Source organism: Aspergillus pseudonomiae (assembly GCF_009193645.1).
Source record: "Aspergillus pseudonomiae strain CBS 119388 unplaced genomic scaffold BDV37scaffold_11, whole genome shotgun sequence".
In the NCBI taxonomy this organism is placed as follows: Eukaryota; Fungi; Ascomycota; class Eurotiomycetes; order Eurotiales; family Aspergillaceae; genus Aspergillus; species Aspergillus pseudonomiae.
In genome coordinates this window covers 355,661-376,832 of record NW_022476003.1, presented here as the reverse complement: position 1 = coordinate 376,832, position 21,172 = coordinate 355,661, and the positions used below count along the sequence as shown (strand labels likewise).

At 47.3% G+C, this 21,172-nt stretch overlaps 10 protein-coding genes across 10 annotated transcripts; 7 read left to right on the top strand and 3 right to left on the bottom strand.

Moving 5' to 3' along the window:
* Nucleotides 1-1,280: 1,280 nt before the first annotated feature.
* On the top strand, nt 1,281-2,356 carry BDV37DRAFT_290756 (putative cyclase-domain-containing protein; the record flags this gene model as incomplete). Its single annotated transcript, XM_032088794.1, has 3 exons — nt 1,281-1,596; nt 1,651-1,728; nt 1,794-2,356. 3 exons carry the CDS (start codon nt 1,281-1,283, stop codon nt 2,354-2,356), a joined length of 957 nt encoding a protein of 318 aa, XP_031944789.1.
* A 136-nt stretch (nt 2,357-2,492) lies between these two features.
* Nucleotides 2,493-5,355, bottom strand: BDV37DRAFT_280001 (fungal specific transcription factor domain-containing protein; the record flags this gene model as incomplete). Its single annotated transcript, XM_032086460.1, has 13 exons — nt 2,493-2,633; nt 2,691-2,918; nt 3,001-3,168; nt 3,249-3,459; nt 3,512-3,715; nt 3,776-3,922; nt 3,991-4,145; nt 4,203-4,296; nt 4,349-4,405; nt 4,461-4,776; nt 4,842-4,881; nt 5,143-5,173; nt 5,288-5,355. The coding sequence occupies 13 exons, from the start codon at nt 5,353-5,355 to the stop codon at nt 2,493-2,495; spliced, it is 1,860 nt and encodes a 619-aa protein (XP_031944788.1).
* Nucleotides 5,356-5,799: 444 nt separating this feature from the next.
* Nucleotides 5,800-6,753, top strand: BDV37DRAFT_280000 (class II aldolase/adducin family protein; the record flags this gene model as incomplete). Its single annotated transcript, XM_032086459.1, has 2 exons — nt 5,800-6,085; nt 6,149-6,753. 2 exons carry the CDS (start codon nt 5,800-5,802, stop codon nt 6,751-6,753), a joined length of 891 nt encoding a protein of 296 aa, XP_031944787.1.
* An 804-nt stretch (nt 6,754-7,557) lies between these two features.
* On the top strand, nt 7,558-8,558 carry BDV37DRAFT_269243 (class II fructose-bisphosphate aldolase; the record flags this gene model as incomplete). Its single annotated transcript, XM_032084330.1, has 3 exons — nt 7,558-7,646; nt 7,721-8,230; nt 8,294-8,558. 3 exons carry the CDS (start codon nt 7,558-7,560, stop codon nt 8,556-8,558), a joined length of 864 nt encoding a protein of 287 aa, XP_031944786.1.
* A 760-nt stretch (nt 8,559-9,318) lies between these two features.
* Nucleotides 9,319-10,203, top strand: BDV37DRAFT_269242 (SDR family NAD(P)-dependent oxidoreductase; the record flags this gene model as incomplete). The annotated part of the gene is made up of 2 exons (XM_032084329.1): nt 9,319-9,680; nt 9,744-10,203. 2 exons carry the CDS (start codon nt 9,319-9,321, stop codon nt 10,201-10,203), a joined length of 822 nt encoding a protein of 273 aa, XP_031944785.1.
* A 252-nt stretch (nt 10,204-10,455) lies between these two features.
* On the bottom strand, nt 10,456-11,589 carry BDV37DRAFT_290751 (uncharacterized protein; the record flags this gene model as incomplete). Its single annotated transcript, XM_032088793.1, has 1 exon — nt 10,456-11,589. One exon carries the CDS (start codon nt 11,587-11,589, stop codon nt 10,456-10,458), a length of 1,134 nt encoding a protein of 377 aa, XP_031944784.1.
* A 722-nt stretch (nt 11,590-12,311) lies between these two features.
* Nucleotides 12,312-13,478, bottom strand: BDV37DRAFT_269240 (uncharacterized protein; the record flags this gene model as incomplete). Its single annotated transcript, XM_032084328.1, has 4 exons — nt 12,312-13,035; nt 13,092-13,250; nt 13,317-13,416; nt 13,472-13,478. The coding sequence occupies 4 exons, from the start codon at nt 13,476-13,478 to the stop codon at nt 12,312-12,314; spliced, it is 990 nt and encodes a 329-aa protein (XP_031944783.1).
* Nucleotides 13,479-13,866: 388 nt separating this feature from the next.
* Nucleotides 13,867-15,073, top strand: BDV37DRAFT_241019 (uncharacterized protein). The gene has a single exon (XM_032081133.1). It carries the CDS (start codon nt 14,006-14,008, stop codon nt 14,861-14,863), a length of 858 nt encoding a protein of 285 aa, XP_031944782.1. The 5' UTR covers nt 13,867-14,005; the 3' UTR covers nt 14,864-15,073.
* A 1,218-nt stretch (nt 15,074-16,291) lies between these two features.
* On the top strand, nt 16,292-16,576 carry BDV37DRAFT_279994 (uncharacterized protein; the record flags this gene model as incomplete). Its single annotated transcript, XM_032086458.1, has 2 exons — nt 16,292-16,506; nt 16,564-16,576. The coding sequence occupies 2 exons, from the start codon at nt 16,292-16,294 to the stop codon at nt 16,574-16,576; spliced, it is 228 nt and encodes a 75-aa protein (XP_031944781.1).
* A 674-nt stretch (nt 16,577-17,250) lies between these two features.
* BDV37DRAFT_290747 (kinase-like domain-containing protein) lies at nt 17,251-18,856 on the top strand (the record flags this gene model as incomplete). Its single annotated transcript, XM_032088792.1, has 6 exons — nt 17,251-17,254; nt 17,357-17,570; nt 17,620-17,936; nt 17,995-18,290; nt 18,345-18,504; nt 18,576-18,856. The coding sequence occupies 6 exons, from the start codon at nt 17,251-17,253 to the stop codon at nt 18,767-18,769; spliced, it is 1,185 nt and encodes a 394-aa protein (XP_031944780.1). The 3' UTR covers nt 18,770-18,856.
* Nucleotides 18,857-21,172: the final 2,316 nt, after the last annotated feature.

Below are 21,172 nucleotides of genomic sequence, written 5' to 3'. Positions count from 1 at the left end.
TATTATTCGCTGGATAGAGCAAGAAGACAACTTTTCGACGGTCCTGTGAATATATATTTTCCCCGCTAGGACGCATGGAATAAATATATATAGACAGACTCTGCCTTGAAGCAATTCCTACAATTGATTCGCAGCAAATCGCTTTTTAAACCATAAAGAGGAATCCCCTTCGGAGTTGTCGTGCAGTTTCGATATTAACGCCCTCAATAGTGGCCGGACGACGCAACCTTTCCATTTCAGTCTCGTACAATGGAGTGTTCCCATATTCAAACCTCGTCAACAACTTGTTCTCGCGGGTGAGAAGGAATCGCAACAACGCAAGCCCTGCGGCATTGATTTAAAGGCCAGCACTTATGCCAAACACCGTCCGGTAATAGGGAGCTCATTGGTAGAATATGTGAAGGGTGTCCAGATTGAAGCTGAATTGCCCAATCCATTCATGACCGCAATGGCGGCGGACCGTCTAGGAACTTGAGCAAGGAAGTAGCTGATATACATAACCGAAAGGCCAATTTTGTACTGGACCCCTCTAAGGCCGCGGTCGGTCTCGAGGCCTTGGAGTCTTGCTGAGGCATAGTTGTTAGTATTTAGCCTCCCAGTCAATGTCTACAATGTATAGGATGAGACAAGAATGAGGCAAGAATGCCACTCCTACCTATTCACATAATTCAACAAATAGACCAGGATCGCCAATGGCAAGATAAGAAAATCTATACGACGAACTAGACGCGTTTCAATGGCTCGATCCTCAGGTTTGAGATCTTGAGAACTGCTTGACTCTCCTTGCCAGGTTTAGATGTCTTGGAGAGCCGGGACGAAGCTTGACGATCTTCTTTATTCATATTGTTCCTGGGATAGTAGCTTTTCACACCCGAACAAAGAAGTGATAAGGATTAAGTGTCTCTTTATGCAGTCAAGTTTCTGCCAGCCAGAAGCCTGGATGCGTATACTCCACCGCTGACATAGTCACCCCATGGGGTATTCTGCTCTATGGAGACCCAGGGGCCTTACAGGGGTCACCGTACGCCATTTCCTAGATCCTGACTGGTAGCTCTTTTCTTCTCCAGCATTAACTAGCGGAGAATGTGTGCGGAACATACGGACTTTCCATTTGGCGTGATACATATCTCCGTTCCCATTTCCGTGGAAAAAAAGTTACCCGAACCCCGCCATTTAAAATCGGGATTTCCGACGGATGTCTGAATCTGAAGCACCTATTTAATCCCTTGTCTTTACAAACTTCCCCACTAGGAATTTCTGTTTTGGTTGACTTGGGTGTAATGACGCCTGCTTTTGAAGATCTCCCATTGGACCCGGAAGGACCACCAGGAAATGCTTGGGGCAGATTCGGAGATCAGGATGAACTGGGCACACTGAACCTGATCACGCCCGACACAATTGTCCGCGCAGCAAAGGAGATCCAGACTGGCGTGCGCATATCGCTCGACTGGCTTCTAAGTATGCCATCACATCCGAGTTTCGGCAGAAAGGGCTTTCACCAGGAGATTGTGCATAGGAGCCCGAATTGTATCAACGACGACATCTTGACTTTCAATACACAGAGCTCTAGCCAGTGGGATGGTTTTAGGCACTACGGTACGAATGAATTGCTTCGATTCACTGTATTTAGATGCTGATTCCTGGCCACAGCTCATCAGAAGTCTCGTCGATTCTATAACAATGTAACTCAAGCAGAGATAGAGTCTTCTGATGTAATCGGCCTGCACAGTAAGTTATTCAACAGAAGCTCGCCTGTTTGCCCGACATAACGAACTGACGTTCGTAATAATCAGCTGTCGCGGAGGCAGGAGGAATAACTGGACGTGGCGTGCTCCTTGACTACGCTCAGTGGGCGGCTAGCAAGAATCTCCAGATCCAGTCTTTATCATCGACCCCAATCACGGTCGAAAGTCTCGAGGCCATGGTTAAAGATTTTCAAATCCAGATTCACCCAGGGGATATCTTACTCATTCGCAGTGGATTCACCGCCGCGTATAATGAACTGAATGAGCAGGAAAGAATAAACCTGGCACAGCGACCGTCTCCGGATTTTATTGGAGTGGAAGCAACCGAGAAAACACTACGATGGCTCTGGAAGTACCAGTTTGGAGCAGTGGCGGGGGATGCGCCCAGCTTCGAGCGGGCACCGATTCGCGGTCCTCATGCTGATCCTCGGTACAACCTGCACGAATGGGTGCTTGCCGGCTGGGGCTGTCCTATTGGAGAATTATTTGACCTCGAACGGCTCTCCCAGCATTGTAGGGCAACCGGGAGATATACCTTTTTCCTCTCGAGTGTGCCACTGAAGGTACCCGGTGGCGTGGCCAGCCCTCCGAATGCAGTTGCTATATTCTAAAGGCCGGATCATCAAATGGAATTGGGGTATGTAAAATTACCGTTGTACGTGCAAGGTGATTTAGATCAAGCCAGTATGTATTGCCCGGTGGCTACTGTTGTAACTATGAATAAAGAACTTCCGCCCTAGGCGAGATTCACGTCTGCGGCCCTGGCCTTGAAAGCTTATCGGCAACAAAATATTGAAGTGGGTCGATATGGTTGAATGGTGAGGCATCAAAGCCAATATCCATGATGAAATCTAGGTCATCACCATTGACGATGTCTGCAAGCTCAAACTGGCCAGAAGGGCCACTTAGAGTCCATTGTGAAATTGTCGATGAGGGAAGACTTACCACATCAGAGACCGGACCTTCAATGTTATTTACTGCGCCTTGGGTATCCTCCCATTCTTCCCGTGGCTCTAACCGTGGGTAGACAGAGCCTGATGGAAGATTTTGTTGTTCCCCAGTAACAGATGCATTTGCATCACTGGGTACAATAGTTGTTCTATCATTGGCAGCCGAAGAGCTTAGCCTGGTTCTAGATGATCTGAATGCCCGCTGCGCAATAGCCCTGGTATTCTTCACAAACAGTGCCAAGGTTATGTCAATAGCTGATGGTAAAAGATGATCTGGCCATGTTTCTGAGCCTCAGGGAACTTACTTCTAGTAATTTTTGAGAATGTTTATTCATGCTATTGTCAAGCTTTCGATGGCCCTCCATTGCCTCCTCCAGGACGCTCTCAATAGCGGCACGGTTTTCGATCTCCGGGTATAATGTAAGATATACTGTTAAGATGGAGATAGCGCAGAAGGTAAAGTAAGATGTTGTCTTGGAAAATAGTCAAATAAGTCAGTGAGATGCTAATTGGAGAGCAAAACCAACAATTAAAAGAAAGGAAGACGATATACCCAAAAGACTGAGTTGTATGTAGCATCTTCTTTGATCTCTGCAGCAAACAACGCCATTTGCAACGCAGCCTGTATGCATTTCCGTACCGGTGGCTCTGGGGTCAAGGCGGGCCGATCATGAAAATTTGCCTGAAGAAACTCGTCCAACAAGTACCCTCGGTATAGTTGCATGCACGTAAAGGAGAAAGCAGCACGAATAGTGCGTTGTTGCCTGTATGTGATTATTAAGAAGCTTTTCGAGACACTTTCCACCATTTAAATACCTCTTGAATATCCAGGGGACATCATAAAAGACTTCGCTTTCCTTCTGGCCGAATTGTTCTTGCGGGTTGAAGAATCCCGGGGTTTCATCTAACCACTGGCTGAGCTGTGCTTCGATTTGAGAAACCGACTCATTCCGGGCGACCTTATCGTGCTTCTTCGAGCCATACAGCTTCCTAAGTACTTGCGTTGTGATCCGAGCAAGTCTGTATATCGAGGTTAATATAAGTCACTTTACTCTGACGTGATAACAGGGAGGTGCTGACTTTATGTGTGCAACGATTCCGGGGACGGTCTTGGCTTCATGAGGATCGTCTATTCCATCCGAGGATGACAGCGCAGCCTCTGGGTATGGTATCGTGATGTCGTCGTCAGTTATCATCATTGGGCGTCCAAGAGCGGCAGAGAGATATCTCAATACTTCTATTAGCCTGTATGTGCTTAAAAATCTTTCGGCATGCCTTACCGGTCCATAATATACAATGACCAAAACACACCCCTGCGGGTGAACTCATCTAGACTAGTGGAAGCCGTAGCTTTGGCTTTATGGAAACCAACTATCTGACCAAGGCGGACAGCAGTCCCTACTGCCAGCCAAGCGCCGTTGAAAATATTGACTGCTAAAAGGAATTGGCACTGCATGCCGTTAAGAGTTAGCTGACCAGGCGTCATGACAGATTGTGACACACTCACTTTAAGGCAGTGCGCTTGCATCACTAGAATCGATGGCGGAAATACGGATGTTGCCTTCTCCAGCCTTGATTGTGCGGCTTCGTAGAGCCGCGAACTTTGCGGGTGTTAGCACTGTTAGATGTAATAAATCAGGAAGAGAAGAGTACGCTTTGGTCTTATACTCGAATATGTCGCGATTGCGCAAAGAAGGGTACCAAATGCACCTGAACTCATCAATCAACTCCGCTACAACCTAAACATGGGCTGACAATAGCTCACCCAACGGCAAGGATCAGCAAAATAACCGCCATACTGGCATCATCTTGCAAGAAACTTTCATCCTCGGAATAGAGCTTGTGGAGAAATTCCTTGCTCTGACTTCGGGGAATATAGCGATAAGTCGCACATGAGTGACCATGAAAACAATCGATATACTCCTCTGCTAGTCGTCGGTCCAGGGGAATTAGAGAGGCGCTCAAAGCATATTCGTTGAGAACCTCCTCGGCCGGCCGGGACAGATTCCGTGGTAAGGATTGGCCCACAGATTTAAGGTGACTGTATACCCGACTCAGGAATGTGTGTGTGCTCGCATCCCCTGTGTAGTCAAATGAGAAAGAGAGATGAGTGAGAGGAGGAGCTCATGGACTAGAAAGAACTTACCTTTATCGTCGTCCTCCGTCTGCTGTTGTCCTTCTGTTCCCTGCGGACGCGCGCCAGCAGTACGTAATGTCTGCGGTCTTTCTCTCGGAGACAAACTTCTTTCCTACTCAAGAAGAGCTATTGGCAAGCCAAGACAGGTGGTAATGGCAGCCGTGCGCGCAGGAACACTCACATTTCTTTTTAGCTTCTGAACGCGATTATATGAGCTATGATATGTACAGTCTACCCATTGGAGATTGACATTTCTTAGCGTTCCCACCCACAGCATCTAAGCGCATTTTCTCATGCACACGGAACGTACCGAGTCCCATAGATACGCAACGATAGCAGGGCTACAAAGGGGATTAGTATCCCCCACTAGTGAGGCTGAGACAAGATTCGGTACCTCTAAACCGTCGCATTTGCATTTTCTCCTCTTGCATTCATCACAAGCACGAGTCACATACTTTTTGGGTGCCTTCTGTGCCCGGCTGGGGAGATTTCCGCTCCCCGGGGATTCCGTGCCACCTGCCATGTTTACAGGAAGTAGAATGAGTGGGAATATATCTTTGGATAATCTGAACAGGAAACGGAAAAGGCGGCGACTTGGTCTCTGAGAATGCTCGCACCGGAAAAAAGGCATTGATGTCCAAGTAGAGACGTGTCATGTGCGCGGAAAAGCCCCCGCATCTTCACCAACTTCCGCGGAGAATTTATTCCGGCACTGGAGACTGGAGATGCTCGGCAACTCTCCATTGATCGCCGAGGATGTCGTGCGATACCTGCTCAAGCGGGCTACGTAGATCAAAGAGCGGGGTCTCGGCTTGCATTTACCCCGGACTTTATAAAATTCCATGCGTATCGAGTGGTTCTCCGACTTCGACACCCTCGTTCGATCATCCGAGCTGGAGCCTGCTAGTCTAATAGTACTTAATTTGTCTATCTTCTTGGGTCATAACTAGAAAGAGCATCGTCCGCCATGTCGCCGTCGGTGGTTGGAAATGACCCCATCCAACAGAAGACCCCATCTGCCACGCCCGATAGCAAAAGAGCAACTCCGTCCCAGCTACAAGTTCTTGGAAAAACCAAGGATGGTAGAGATCTGAAGATCAGAAGCTATCCCAAGTTTGACACGCTGGAGGAAGAAAGATTATACCGCAAGCAACACTTGGCTGCAGCCTTCCGGGTCTTTGCAGACCGTGGCTTCGATGAGGGCGTCGCGGGGCACATTTCGGTTCGAGACCCTATTCTCACCGACCACTTTTGTGAGTTAATATGATATATTGGAATCGGCAAACTCTTGACATAGTTACTAACAACCACTCTAGGGATTAACCCCCTCTCGGCTCACTTTGCCCTGATCAAGGTGTCTGATCTGATATTGGTAGATGAAGATGGCCTAGTGGTTGAAGGCGACGAGCCCATTAATGCCCCAGCATTTGCTATTCACTCCGAGATCCACAAGGCTCGCCCTGACGTCCATGCAGCCTGCCACGCCCACAGCGTTGCTGGCAAGGCATTTGCGGCTTTCGGTCGGGAGCTCGATATGATAACGCAGGATGCACTTCGTTTCTACAAGAGTCACGGTGTTTACCGCGACTTTAGAGGCGTCATTCTAGACCGAGAAGAGGGACAGCGCATAGCCAAGGCCCTGGGCCAGGGCAAAGCTGCTATTCTTCAGAACCATGGCTTACTTACCGTAGGTCAGAGTGTTGATGAGGCAGCATTCTGGTTCATGAGCCTGGACAAGACGTGCCATGCGCAGCTATTAGCAGATGCAGCCTCTGCAGCTGGTTACAAGAAAATCATCATCGATGACGATGAGGCTGCTTATGCAGCACTCCAGGTGGGTGGCCCCGAGAAGGGCTGGCTGGCATTTCAACCGTACTATGATGAGCAGGTTGCCAAAACTAATGGCAACTTCCTTCTTTGATAAGCTCTGATTCACAACCGGAACTATGGGATACCAATCTGGATAACACGAGGAACCTTTGTAGATAAATGTTGGCTTTCTCCTTCCTTTTACAACTATTGAACAGTAATATTGCGTGCTACCTATGCTTAATTGATGATTCGCACATCCTTCTGGATGTTCTCCTTATTACATATAAAATGGAAAAATGGTAGGCGTAGTGTCTCTTGGCCTACGGCCAAGCGAAGAATCACTCTAGAGCTGTGGCGACTAACTAATGGCTCGCAAGGCACAACAACATACTACTACAATACCCGGAAGACTATGTTCAGATTTGGCAATTCCGCTGCAGCATATTCTAAGCTTAACTCTAGCGTTTCACGCCCTCGAGGCAGAGCATTTCACTGAGTATATTAACATATTAACAAGGTATCCAGAGTGTCGGTGATAAGGGAAAGTCACCATGGCTACTGGTATCTGGGAACCTCACCGATTATTTGGATGACAGTCTTGGTAATTCATCTACCTAAATTTGCTTTTACCTTCTGATAGTCTTAATCCACCTCATAACTCAATCACTCCAGCTGTGGGTGGGCCTAAGAACCGTTCGATTTCCGGTTTAATTTCCGCTCCGTCCAGGATTCTCCGCGTATTGGAGAAACTTGAAGGAAGTCTTAAACCTGGGGTAACATGTACCTCAGTCACGTCTCACAGCGTTCTATTTAATCACCTTCGCCTCAATAGCCGTAATCAGTCGCTAAGTTGCCAACGTATATCCCAATTCACTTTCTATCCCGACTTTCCGCTCATACGCGGTCTCATACCATGGCCAACCCATCAATTGCAAGCAACCGTACCCGTTCCATTCTACACGCCGCCAAGGAGGGCAAATATGCTGTTGGCGCGTACAACTGGTATGCACGTCATATTCTGCAAGTTAATACTAGCCTGAAATCCGCGTATGCTGATACTGTCGAACCCTACGCAGCTATAATTGTGACGGTGTGATGGCCGTCATTCGCGCTGCAGAGGCCAAAAGGTCACCGGCCATTATTCAGCTTTTCCCCTGGACCTTGCATTTCCAAGGCCCTGAGTTTGTCCGTTATGTAGTCAGCTCTGCTCATGCTGCCTCGGTCCCCATTGCAGTGCATCTTGATCATTGCATCAAGCCCGAGGACGTGGAATTTGCCCTAACTCTTCCATTCGATTCGATCATGATTGACGGTTCCACAATGGAAGAGGCGGAGAATATCGCAATCTGTGCACGGAATATCAAACGGGCCCACGAGCTCGGGATATCCATTGAGGTCGAGATGGGACGGATAGACGGCGGGGAAGATGGCCTCCCTAAGGTGGACCTAGGGACCGTCTTTACAAACCCCGAGGATGCTAGACAGTTCATGGAAGAGACTGGTGCCGACTTCCTTGCCCCAAGCTTCGGCAACATTCATGGAGGCTACGGACCTGGTGGTGCCGAAAAGTCGTGGGATACATCTCTGTAAGCCAGTCTCGCTAGTATTGTGGGTGAATTTGCTCTGACCTTAACCTTTTATTATACAAGTCTCCGTAAGATTTCGAAAAGTGTCGAACAGCCACTTGTACTGCATGGCACGCACCCTGTTACGGATGAACTCTTCCTCAAGGCAATTGACTGTGGAGTTTCGAAGATCAACGTCAACCGAACAGTGCGCGATGATTATACGAAGTTTGTCGCTGAGAATGCTGAGAAATTGGAATTGACAGTGCTCAAGGTCCAGGCCGTTAATGTTTATGCCAAGTCTGTGCAGCGTGTCATGGATCTTTTCAGATCTTCTGGCAAGGCATAACTGATCCAAACGACATTCTGGTCAAGGGATCCTCCGTATGAGGAAATAATTATGGATATCCACATAGAATATATTCAAACAGAATATCTTCATAGTATTAGCCAATTGAAATACAGATAAAAATATCTTCTTTTTTTTCATTACAAGCTTTAAATTGCTGGTTAATCTTGGATAGTTGAAGTGTGACTTCAAGTGTTAACAAGCTTTCACATTAGCCAGGATTTGTGCATGCTACATTTTTGCAACTAGCAACATTTGCAAAGTCATCTGCTCTAGAAAAGCTGATATCGTTCAGAATATTTCACTCTGTCTACCTGCGTAGTTGTTTTCTTCCCAAATGAGCGTGTATTTGGAAGATGCGAACAGCGAACAGATGATGCTTACCATACGGTCAAACTCTGGTTAAATCTCTTAGAATCCCATTGAATGCCCGCGGAATCATACTCCGTAGCAGTATCCAGCTGTCAAAATTGTGGTCTCAGAGTGAAGAATGCATATAGTGATGGTGGGGACTGAATTATCATTTCCGCGGAACTTTTGGTGGAAATTCCGAGAAATCTTGGAACTCCGAGTTGGCGGAGAAGATGGATTTTACCTGCCACAAGTATGATTTGTGACATATACATGCCTGTAGATCTTTCTATTAGGCCAAGATCGTCTTCCCTCCTCATATAGGAAATGGCTCTATATAATGCCCCGCCCCGTCCGTTGATATACCTCAATATTCCTCTTGATCAAAACAGATATAACCAGTCCAGTCATGACGGACCACATCGGTACGTTCCCCGAACTCAAGGGCAAGGTTGCCCTTGTCACTGGCATTGGCCAAATGGGGGACCCCCAGATGTGGGGAAATGGTGCCGCAACAGCACGAGTCTTGAGTCGTAACGGTGCCAAAATCTTTGGCTGCGATCTACACCTCGAGCCTGCCTTGCACACCAAACAGCGTATCGAGGCCGAGGGCGGCGTGTGTGAGGTAACGACAGCAAATGTTACATCCTCTGAAGATGTGAAACGGATGGTCGAGGAATGTGTTGCAAAGTTCGGGCGCATCGATATCCTGATCAACAATGTTGGGCGTTCGGAGCCAGGTGGTCCGGCTGAGATGACAGAGCAAGTCTGGTAAGTATATACAGAAAGATTGTGAGAAGGAATATTGTGGGTCTAATGCTCTCTGGGGTATAGGGACGCCCAGACTGATATTAACCTCAAGTCGGTCTATCTTTGCTGCCACGAAGTTCTCCCGATCATGGAAAAGCAAGGCGGCGGTGCCATCGTCAATGTTGCCTCGGTTGCCGGAATTCGGTATATTGGAAAGCCCCAGGTTGCATATTCCGCCACCAAGTCCGCTGTCATCCAGTTCACCAAAGCTACGGCTGTAATCTACGCCAATCGCAACATCCGTCTCAATGTGGTTGTACCAGGGCTGATGCACACACCATTGGTCAGCTACCTTGCAGACAAGTATGCAGGTGGGGACTTGGAAGGGTTCATTGCGAAAAGAAACAAGGCAGTTCCAATGGGTCGCATGGGCGACTCTTTCGATGTTGCCAACTGCGCTGCCTTTTTGCTCTCGGATTCAGCTCGCTACATTACCGGGCAGAAGATTGTTGTGGATGGCGGCATCACCTCTTCTACTGGTTAAGATACTGTAATTCCACGTGGTATGTATGTTTTAAATAAAATCAATCTCATGAGAATATGTAGAACTGCAGTATCTAACTCTGAGAGGCTCGTAGGTTCCTATCCCAGCTGTCCGCACTGATAATACGCGATGGACCATGGCGTGAAAGTACTTCTCTTGAAACGAAAGTCGAATATTCCCTGGCAAGTCTTGAATGTTTGAAAAGTCAACTGGTCAAAATCTTGAGCTCCGAAAGCCTTATGGTGTTGAAAGTCAACTTGGCTTCTTTATCATGCCTGCTGGCACTATCTCAACCAACCCGTACGCGGAAATAGGGTGGCCACCCCGGGTGCCGGCCACGTTAAGGTATCCTTCATACGTTGCAATAGTTCCTTCCTCGTCGCACAACTCTTGGTCATCGCGAACACTGGATAGTTCCAGCGTTGTTCCATCAGCCAGAGCCACAACCCAATCAAGAGAATAGCTAGCCTTAGAACAGGGGGAAGTCCACTGGCGGCTTGACGGTGTGAACTCAGTGACGGCAAGCACTTGGTGTATTCCTGGCTCACCCCTGACCGTTGCAAACCGGACGCGCTGTCCATCAACGGTATCCCAAGCCCAGATAGACATTGTCTGCTCACTGAGGTGTATTTCAAACCACGTCCAGTTCGATTTCGACGGTCCACTCGTCGGCCACATGAGTTGACGATCGTACCAGGTCAAAGAGCGAGCAGAGTCAATAGTGAGAAACTTTCTATTGACAGTAAAATGACCATCGGTAATCCCGGCAGGCATTGACCATTGAAACGTAGCCTCATCGCCAAACGGAAATGTCCCAGTACCTCCATTCAAGATGACAGGAGCAGACAACTGAAAGGTGAGGTTCAACTCAACGCGCTCAGTGATACACCAAATACGCATTCTGTCCAGAGGATTGTCTGGATCCACAGACACAAATCCGAAATATTTCGTAGCCACGCCAGGAGGCTCATTGTGTGCGTGAAGAGGCCTACTAGATCCGTTGTATAGCCAACTGACCTGTCGGTAATATTCTGTGTCATTGATGTCTAGGGTAGAGGCACGCAGTAGCGCTGTCGAGACATTCAGATCCCGCAAAACGACGTGGGCAACGATCAAGTATTCATGGTCGTCTGATGCGTGGACGAAGGATGATGACCACCACGAATTGGTTGCTGCCCGATTGACAGCTTGCGAATCTCTGAGGTCATGAGTTAGTGGGATCGGGTTAGTCTGTGAAAGTAGGATAGTTAGCACCGTTGAACGTTCAATATGACAACCATTGCTTACCAGGCGTTCGTATTGCAAGCCACCCTTTTCAGGCACAAAGCCGAATACGCCTGCAATCAAGACCACGAGAAAGGTCAGGACCACCATTATATCGTACATCGCGGAAAGAGTGCGTAGTTCAACGGGGGTATTAGTTGTGAAGCCCGGACGCTCAAAGGATACCTATGCGGTGAAGGTGATCGGACGGTGTTCCTCAGGCCTATCTTCGTGAAACCTCATGCGTACGATTATAGTATTGCCCCTCGTCCGGTTTTAAATACTTGATTCTAGGTGATTTCATTGCCACTATTCACCGAAATATCTCGCAAGAAATAGTGACGGAGTTTCCATCTAACATTCGATTCATTGCGGCCGTCGAGTAGAAGGGAACAGTGCACCCATTAAGAGCAATCCATTTCCCTTAACAACCCTAAAGGAAAGGATTTTTTCGGAGTATTTAGGCATAGAGTCTCACAGACATCCCTGCACAATATAAGTCAGCAAAAACTACCAAACCCTGTCTTGTATTTGGCTTGGTATGTTTATAGGACCGGACAGACGTAAAAGAAAACTTGTCAATTCAACTTAGAAAAGAAAACCAAAGAGGAAGATATTTTCATGCAATCAGATTTGATAGCATTAGGCAGTCAAATGCATTTCAGCTAAAATGAACTGGTCCCAATATCTATAAAACCCTGTGTTCCCCTAGCCTCTAAATCCTTGTTGGTTGATGTTAATCACGCGCACGCATATTAACTAACCCACGAAAAGCAGGACCTAAAAATAACTCACTAGATCGACACCAGGAACGCCAACTCTGAGCATAGAACCCTCCAAATATATCATGCTGCACTATTGACAAGTGTATACCCATTGCTCTCCCAAAAAGGCCGCTCCTTTTTCTGGTTCGAGTCAAACCAACCGAACGGGTCACACAGCGTCACCAGGAACGGGCGATGGTCCTTCCAGCCGGGTCCCTTGAGCTCTGTCTCGCCGTCTTGTGCAAGATAGATGTTGGATCTCGCCGGGAGGAATCTTCTCGGGTGCCGCCAGTTCCACATGAGGGTGTTGACAAGCATGAGGCTCGCCTCGAAGACGTAGAAAAACCATTCATGTCGCAGAATAGGACTGAGATCTTCAAGTTCTCCCGATGAAGAAGCGTGGACCTTTGAGGCACCAAAGTGCTCGACGATACGGTAAACACATCGTATCAAAATAAGGAAGGTACTGATATATAGGGTGACGAGAGGCGTGGAGATGCGGCGAGTGCGAATGCCCGATCTGTAGCAGCGTCGCTGGAAGGTTGCTGCTAAGAAACAGAACGCTGTAATGACCAGGACTTGGGCTATGAGTGATATTTTCATGAGAATATGGCCGAGCTTCGTGGTAGATTCTGGCAGCTCTGGATTCGCAATGTAGGATACGCCCAGAGCGTTCAAGACCTCCACGACGGTGGATAGCATGCCGAAGGTAGTCAAGACCCGACCGGGGTGGATCGGCGAGTGATAAGGAACATAGTAAAGAATACGACCGAGGACCTGGTAATTGGCTAGCTCCAGGAGCGGTCTTCCCATGTATGTTAGCTCGAAATTAATACCTTTTATGATAAGAGGTAGTCTTACGGGGATATATAAATCAAACATGTGCTAGCAATGTAGGTATATAGATCTGCCTTGCTGAATGAATGGTGAAAGGCACCATATTCACGCAACGAAAACCCAATTGTAAACATCAAGCAGCACACGAGGTGCAGACTCATGAGTTTGAAACATTTGTAATGGCTATCATTAGACTGTTAGCAATTCCATACCAACGAATGCGAGGATCCCGAGACTTTAGTCACTTACATGCACTGCCAGAAGTGTAGAGCAAGCGAGGCAGCGAATGCTATGGCGAATATAATAGGCGCTATCTTGTTGGGTACGTAGATGTAGATGCTCTCCTCCGCTAGTGCGTTTTTAATGACACAAGATTATTTGCAAAAGGATACAAACTTGCTTACCAGCCATTGTCACAGAGTCTTTTTCTTGCAACCAAGTCGAAGCAGTTATGTCTGAGGAGTATGATGAACCAGAGAGTGCAGGGGGACCCAAGAAAGTATTATATAGACAGGATGCCCGACACTTAATGGCTCCCAGGGCCCATAAGAATAGCTCAGGCTGTGCGATAAGATTTTCGAACGCCTCAATCATATAGGGCTGAAGCGTCCTATCTTCTCCCAAGATTGACCCTGGAATCTCGTCCGAAGGGATGCACTTCCATTCGACCAATCAGACAGTAGAGACCAGCAGTGGGCGCTAAACCAGAAAGGGATGGAGCGATGGCCAAGCTATCTTCAGCTGGAAGGAAACAGGAGGCTGTTTGGGCAGCACTGCCACGATATGCCATCGTCAGGCTGGCTGGCGCTACATGCATCCAAATCGGGTTAGGGCACGAATTTATACGAGAATCAAGATATCCATCAGGTTTCGACTAACAGCACATCGTCCTCCCCTGCTTATCCTTCCAGTAACCACAAATTTCTGCTACTTACACAATGAGCAAGCATAACACCCCATCATTGGGTCCGGCTGTCTACGACTCTTTGCCTCCCCCCTACTCAGAACATGATCACAGCACGGTATCTACAGAGCAGGCCCCGCAATATGAGGCCCCCCATTTCAATAGCTCGACCAGTGACTCAACAAGATTGCAAGCTGCAACTAGCAAATTCCCACCGGCCATGAATGGCTACATGCCAATGAAATTCACTCCGGAGTTGCATTTGGGGCCATCGGCATCAGAGAAGCTGTACTTTATGTCGATAGATGTTCAGCACCGTAAGAGCATACAGACGATGATCCTTCACGACGGGCCGACCGATAAGCATCCACCTCTGGCATCACTGCAGAGTGACCCATATCTCCGAGAAAAGCCAATCTCGGTGACCTTTGCATCGCATGGCGAGCTTCAAGAAAACTCTATTGTAGAACCATTAGAGGGTGTCAAGCCATACAAACGCATGAGCCCGACATTCTCGATCGCGGTTGGCGGCAGCGGCAAAGACGCCTCCTGTGAACAATTTCAGTGGCGCTCAAGCCATGGTAAAGAAATCAAGGAGCTCGCCGGCCACACAACGGGTTGGAAGCTGGTGCGACTGTCGGAAACGGTGAGTGAGACAGGCGGGAGTCGCTCCCAGCGAGCGATGGGGTGTTCCAGTGATGGGAAGGAGATTGTGGCTGTCATCGCCCACAATGCATCGTTGAGTCTGTCGAAAGGATTCAAGTTTGCTTTTGTGGGTAGCGGGCTTACCGGCGTCTTGGGAGAAAAATGGGAAACCATGACTCTCATCACTGCAGTGTATCTCTGGCTCATCGAGTTTCAGATTGCGACACATGTTATTCCGATTGCATGAGCATTGGCTAAGGGAAGCTCTGCCAGCACGGGGTTGGCTGCTTTATCTTTTGACCTCAGAAGTATTTCGGCATTTTGATATCTGCATACCTCTCAGTAGCTTCATCATCTTCCCGTTATATTATCTTTGTATTGGATTTTGCACTGTTGTTCAGAAATGTGGTCGGTTACTCAACTGGATTAATCAACCTTTGGCATAGGTCAATGCTGCAATATACCCTTATCTCACTCGCACTAGATATCTAAATCGTCTGAAAGTCTGATTAGTCGGTCAAGAAAATGCGATTTATCTGCTGGGATCCCTGCTATGTCAACGAAAGGTACACGATGCTAATTTAACAGGCGATCGTAAGAAACACAAAGAGAGAGCCAGGGAGCGAGAGCGATTGAGAGACCCAGATGTCAGGAAAGATACCAGTCCAGATATTTGTCTGTCATCGAATCACGGAAACCCAAGGCAAATCCACCGAGGTTACAAGTGTGGCAGCTTGGCTGTACTCATCCATACTTGTACATGCAAAGGGGAAGTTAGTGAAGGTTTTTACTGGATTGGACTCCACTTGTGCCGCATGAGCCGATCTTTCCATGCCCATCCGCTGGCATGCCCGCCGAAGGTCGCCTAATCCATATAGGGTTCTTCCCATTCCATCGAGACGGATAGCTACCCTGCCATGCCAACTGCACAGTCTATTGAAAGCTAATTGGGATCCAGTGCATCTTCTACGTTCACGATCTTGTGCGTTTAAACCCTCGGTCAAACGTAATTCAATTTCCCACTGCCTTAAAACCACCCTGACGACCACCTGAGCCTTCCTTGCGCAAGCGTGCCTTGGCACCTAGACAATCTGACGCTCAGATATCTGGGAAAGTTCATATAGCCTAGCCGAAGCAAGAAATGTGGCTTAGTCTTAATTGAACTACACTGACTCTGTGAACACGAACTGATTGACAAGATTGTGGGTCGCGTCCACTTTTTCATCCGTCGATACGAAAAGGCATCGCTTGGCCCCCCACAGTTACTGCACCGTTTCAGGAAAAAGATACCCCTAGGTTCCTGACTAGTCATGCTATGTCTTCGCTTGTGGAGAGGAGGACCGCGGGTGAGTATTCTGTCTACTCATGGTAGGCCGAATTGACACGCCGATCACTAGATACGCATCATGATAGTCATAAAGCGGAAGATTTAAAGGGCTCGCGGGAAATTTCCCCAACAATTATGGGCATCTCTCGTAAATTTGAATCCTGAAAATGGGGGTGGAAGCAAGACTCGATTGTAAATGACCTATTCACCTCGGGTATAAATCTGACCTCCTTTCCCTTCCCACTATCAAGTCCAGTTTAAGCTCTACTCGAACTATCACCAACAATAATCCACAACATCATCTTAAACGATCATACATATCCTTCCTTCCATTCATCTCAGATCACGATGAAGACCAACTTCCTCCTCGTCCTCGCCACCGTCGCCGCCGGTGTGCTCGCCCATCCCGAGGCGAATCTCGAGAACAACCTGGCGGCCCGATCCGGCACCTGCCACAAGCCCAGCTCCTGCAGCAAGTTCTGGGCTGGCAAATGCGAGCAGTACTGCGCGCCTTACAAGTTCTCCCATATGACCGATGACGGTTGCTATATGTTCGCCCAGAAGTGCTGCTGCGATACCACCAAAGCCTAAAGCGGCAGATGGGAGTCTGATCTGAACAGTGCAGAAAACTGAAGGAGGGAATATCGGTGATACTGCCGACGACAATGCTATGACTCAGAGAAGAATAGCTTAGGCTTCAGGGGAATACTTGTACTTGATCTATCTAGCTGCTCAACCTTATGACATTTGTTCTAGATAGTCTAGAACACCCCTGTCGGTGCAAACTACGTTATTCAATAAACCAGGGTATACATTTTACGAAGACCAGGCACATAAGTTCCTTGGGCTCGAGTAACTCTTTCCTAGTCTATTTCATAGCGATACCCCAACCGTAATATGAGTGTTGGTACCCCCGTGCATCCTCTGGCAGGGCGTGGTGGAGCCATCAATTTTTAGAATAAGGGTGATGTTGTGGATCCCTGATGCTGGGACTCCGGAAAAGTTATAATCTATCGATATTTTATATTATAAATACGTTTACCCTTCTAAATACAAGAATTGTCCTCTTACTACAGAGTTTTCAAAATACTTTTTCTCTTCATTGCTACTTGGAGAATAATGCATCCAGATCCAAAACCTGGGGTATGACTAAAACTCATTCAGGATCAGAAGCCTACACCTCTTCTGGACTAGCGTGACATTCCAGTTGAATGTTTACCTTGTTACCTTGAGCGTGAGAGCCGCAGCTGGCCTTCTTTCAAAGCAAAGATATTCCATGATTAATCTGAGAACAGAACATAACTACCATGTGTCTACATCGTGCAAGCCTCAGAGTAATATGTCTCGCTTGTATGAATACATCTCGAAAATCGACCATAGCTCCATTTCATTGCATGTCGATGAGAACCATAGCCTGCATCCCTTCGAATTCCCCGCGACGGTTCCCCAAGTCTGGTTTTGTGCAACTGGACTCTAAAGAAGAAGTAGAAGAAGAACAGGTTCCCCTGTATGATCGACGTAACTTTTATCCTGTGTATATTGGCGAAGTATTAGCATCTCGATACCAGGTTGTTTCAAAGCTTGGATATGGCACATCTTCCACAGTCTGGCTTTGCCGTGATCTTCAGTAAGATATCCCTACTCGGTATTATATTTGCCCAGCTTAACAATTGCAGAGGGGATGGTTTCTTCACCGTGAAAGTTTGTGTTCGTGGACAATGCCCCGAGCGCGAATTAGCTACCTCGCAGCATTTAAAGAATGCTGATAGCCACCCTGAGAAAAGTCTAGTCCGTTTAGTTCTCGATTCATTTGAAATTACCGGTCCTTATGGAAAGCACTTCTGCTTGGTTTATCAATCACTTGGAATGAGTTTTACCGAATTCCGAGATTTACTCCCCGGGAACAAATTTCCGAAAGATCTTGCACAGAGAAGTATCCAACTTTTTTTAATCTCACTAGCATTTATGCATGATAACTGGGTGGTCCATACTGGCAAGTTAATATTACATCTCAGGAAATTCAAATGCACGAAAAGCTTACGAAGCCGCAGATGTCTCATCTAATAATATACTCCAAGGGATTATGGACAGTAAAATTCTCTCTCAGATTGAAGAGGACGAGATGATGCGACCGATTGCCAGGAAAGTGTTAGATGATCGTCATATATATTCCTCCCGCCCCATACCTGTATGTACTAGTTCACCAGTTATTTCCGACCTCGGCGAAGCTAGGATGGGGAAACATAAACATAGAGGTGATATTATGCCGGGAATCTATCGGGCACCAGAAGTGATTCTGGATATGGACTGGGACTGTAAGGTCGATATTTGGTCTACTGGACCGATGGTGAGTTGTTAATATTCTAAGAAAGTTGAAGTATAATGCTGAGTGAGAACCTAGATCTGGGATTTGGTGCAGGATACCCACCTTTTCTTCGCAAAAAGGGAAGGCCAGCTCAATGATGAGCAGCACCTAGCAGAAATGGTATCTCTTATGGGACCTCCACCCCCGGAGTTCCTCAGAAGAAGTAAGAGATCTAGCCAGTTCTGGGACGAGCAAGGTATGACTTGTTCCGACATCCCCTTTACTTTTACCTCATTACATAACGTTAAAAATTCTACTCCGTCATAGGCAATTGGACGGGGTCGATTCTAATACCTGACCAATCGTTGGAGATGAGAGAACGAGAATTCTCTGATATAGATCGAAAGCTCTTTCTGAATTTCCTCCGGAGGATATTTCGTTGGTTACCTGAAGAGCGACCAAGTGCGGAGGAGCTGGCACACGATGACTTCTTAATGCAGCCGATATTATCGGACTCTTAAAAGGCAACGTGTCTTTATTAAGAGCAGAAGTGATATGAATGGCTTCGTTTGGTACAATCCCGATTCCCCGGCGGTGCAGACGCGCCGTACATATCAAACCTATACATTGGCACAGAAACGCTAGACCATACTTCTTTGCTTTTTGCTTGGTGTTACGTTGTACCTTTTCATAATATTGACCCTAATTTTCCTACTTGCTCTTTGTGCCTTACTCTGTTGACCGATAGAAGGTGCTTGGCTTAGCAGCTGTCATTCCCGAGTCAGTTGAACCGTCCATCCACACCAACACACCATCGCTTCGTCTCTGTTTTTTAAGATGGGAGATAAACATGGCATTCGGAGGGCCCCGAGTGCATCCAAAGATCATCTTGTGGCGATGCAGCGCTCTAGGATATTTCAAGGGACAGTAAGAACAATTCTTTCTTGTCCTGGGATGGCAAGGGGATTAATATAGGAGTATTCAAAAAAAAAAAAAAAAAAAAAAAAAAAAGAAGATAAAGTTAAATGGCATTCAAAAAAGTATAAAAATAGAGGGTAGACCCTGTACCTTGTGGATATCGAGTTTTGACTGGAAAGAAGAGTATTATTAATGGTATTTTAGCTATTAATTCTTATTTTACAGCACCCACTAAGAGTAACTAAGCCTGTACAACGTGACAGCGTCCATTCCATTGACTATCATCTTCAAGTTGTAAATTATCGAAGCCTTGTTCTCGAAAACTCTACAGTTGTGGGTACTTTGGGTACAATATTAGACAGAATCATACAGTGCTCAGTGCACAGTACACACCCATTGCCCTGAATATTCTCATCGATGACGGAGAATAAAGTATAGAGATACCCTACAAATCCACTGAACTGTAGAAAACACATCAGTAAAGTAAGGTACGACTCGGTGATACGCTTCACTGCTCGAATGTTAAGAGCATGTACTATCTAGTAGCTACTATATTCGTGATAGCGTATTTCACCAGCGAGCATCCCACCTCTATATTCCATATAAAATAGCCAAAATCAAATATCTCAACAGCAATGAAGATTCAATAGTCTATTTGTTAATGTATAACATACTTGCTTTATGTATAAGATATAACCAATTGAATAGAGGCTTTGAATACATTCTAAGCCCGGGCAGGGCAGAGAGCAACCCCACTGTGACATTGGGCACAGGGTAACACCCCAAGGACATAAATATATAATCACAGAGTTATGCCTTGCAAAAATGTGCAATATTACACTACTGCTGTTGCACAAGTCCGGCCCTTATCCAGGCAGTAATAGTGCAGATACACAATTAGAATAGGCCCTGCATTGGCACCAAGAGATACGGTATACCGCATACCTTCTGAGCCGACGGACTGTGTCTTGAAGGAAGATGTTGAGGTCGACTCGGCTAACGGCACATCGCAATTTTCTTCAGCCTAGGCAGACCTTCATTCGCTTGCCCCAAAGGGGAAATCGGCATGAGAGCGGTCAATAGATGCACGTGGACCGGCGGGGCCGTTGGCCGTGGACTTTTGTGGACGAGGAGGAGGTTACTCCAAACGCGGGCGTCTTACCTAGCACACCATATTGGAGGCGCACACGCAAGGCGGAAGATCAATGAATCCTTCGATATAGAATCTAAAACTAGCCCCAAATCGCTCTCCCCAATTACATCCACTTGCCCACTCACATTCCCACAAAGTCTTCTCTGACGATCATTGATCATCTTCGCCAAGAGCCGTGCGAATACGCTCAGGCCCTCCCAGATTCGCAGTGGATGCCGAGTTGGAGATTCCATCGTTCCAAAACTGGCTAGGCTTGAAGACATGAATTCCATTCTTTTCAGGTTTCAGGTTTCAGCTCCAAACCAACATATGGCAGGTAGTACGTCCTGTTGAAGCCCTAGAATACGCCACCACTGGATAAGTGGATCCCGGGCCGGCTCGCAGCCGGATCCTTCGCCCGTTGGCTCGCTGGTTGCCGCTGGTCTTCCGGATCCGAGCGACTAAGTATAAAAAGTCGCTGTTGTGGGCCTACCACATAGTCGTACTTTCTTGCAGGCAATCAATTGTTTTGGGTATCTCGCCTATAGCTACCTGTTGTGAGTAGCCGCCTCGGGACCTAGCAGGGAATGGTCGATGGACTCATCTGGACCCCGGGCCAAGAATGGGCGAAGGCACAAGCTGCCAAAGTCAATCTAGGCAGATCATCTGCGAGAGAACTAGCGCTTAGCTTAGATTGGTAATGACCAGGATATGGGAACGGCCTGCCAATCGTATTCGGTTCGACATTTGATGACACTTTTTATTGCAGAATCCAACCACATGCAGCCATGGGGCCCTGTGTTTTCTGGGGTCACATTGGCGCCGTCAGACGCGCCATATTACTGCTTCCACTGCAACTCCGCACGGGGATACG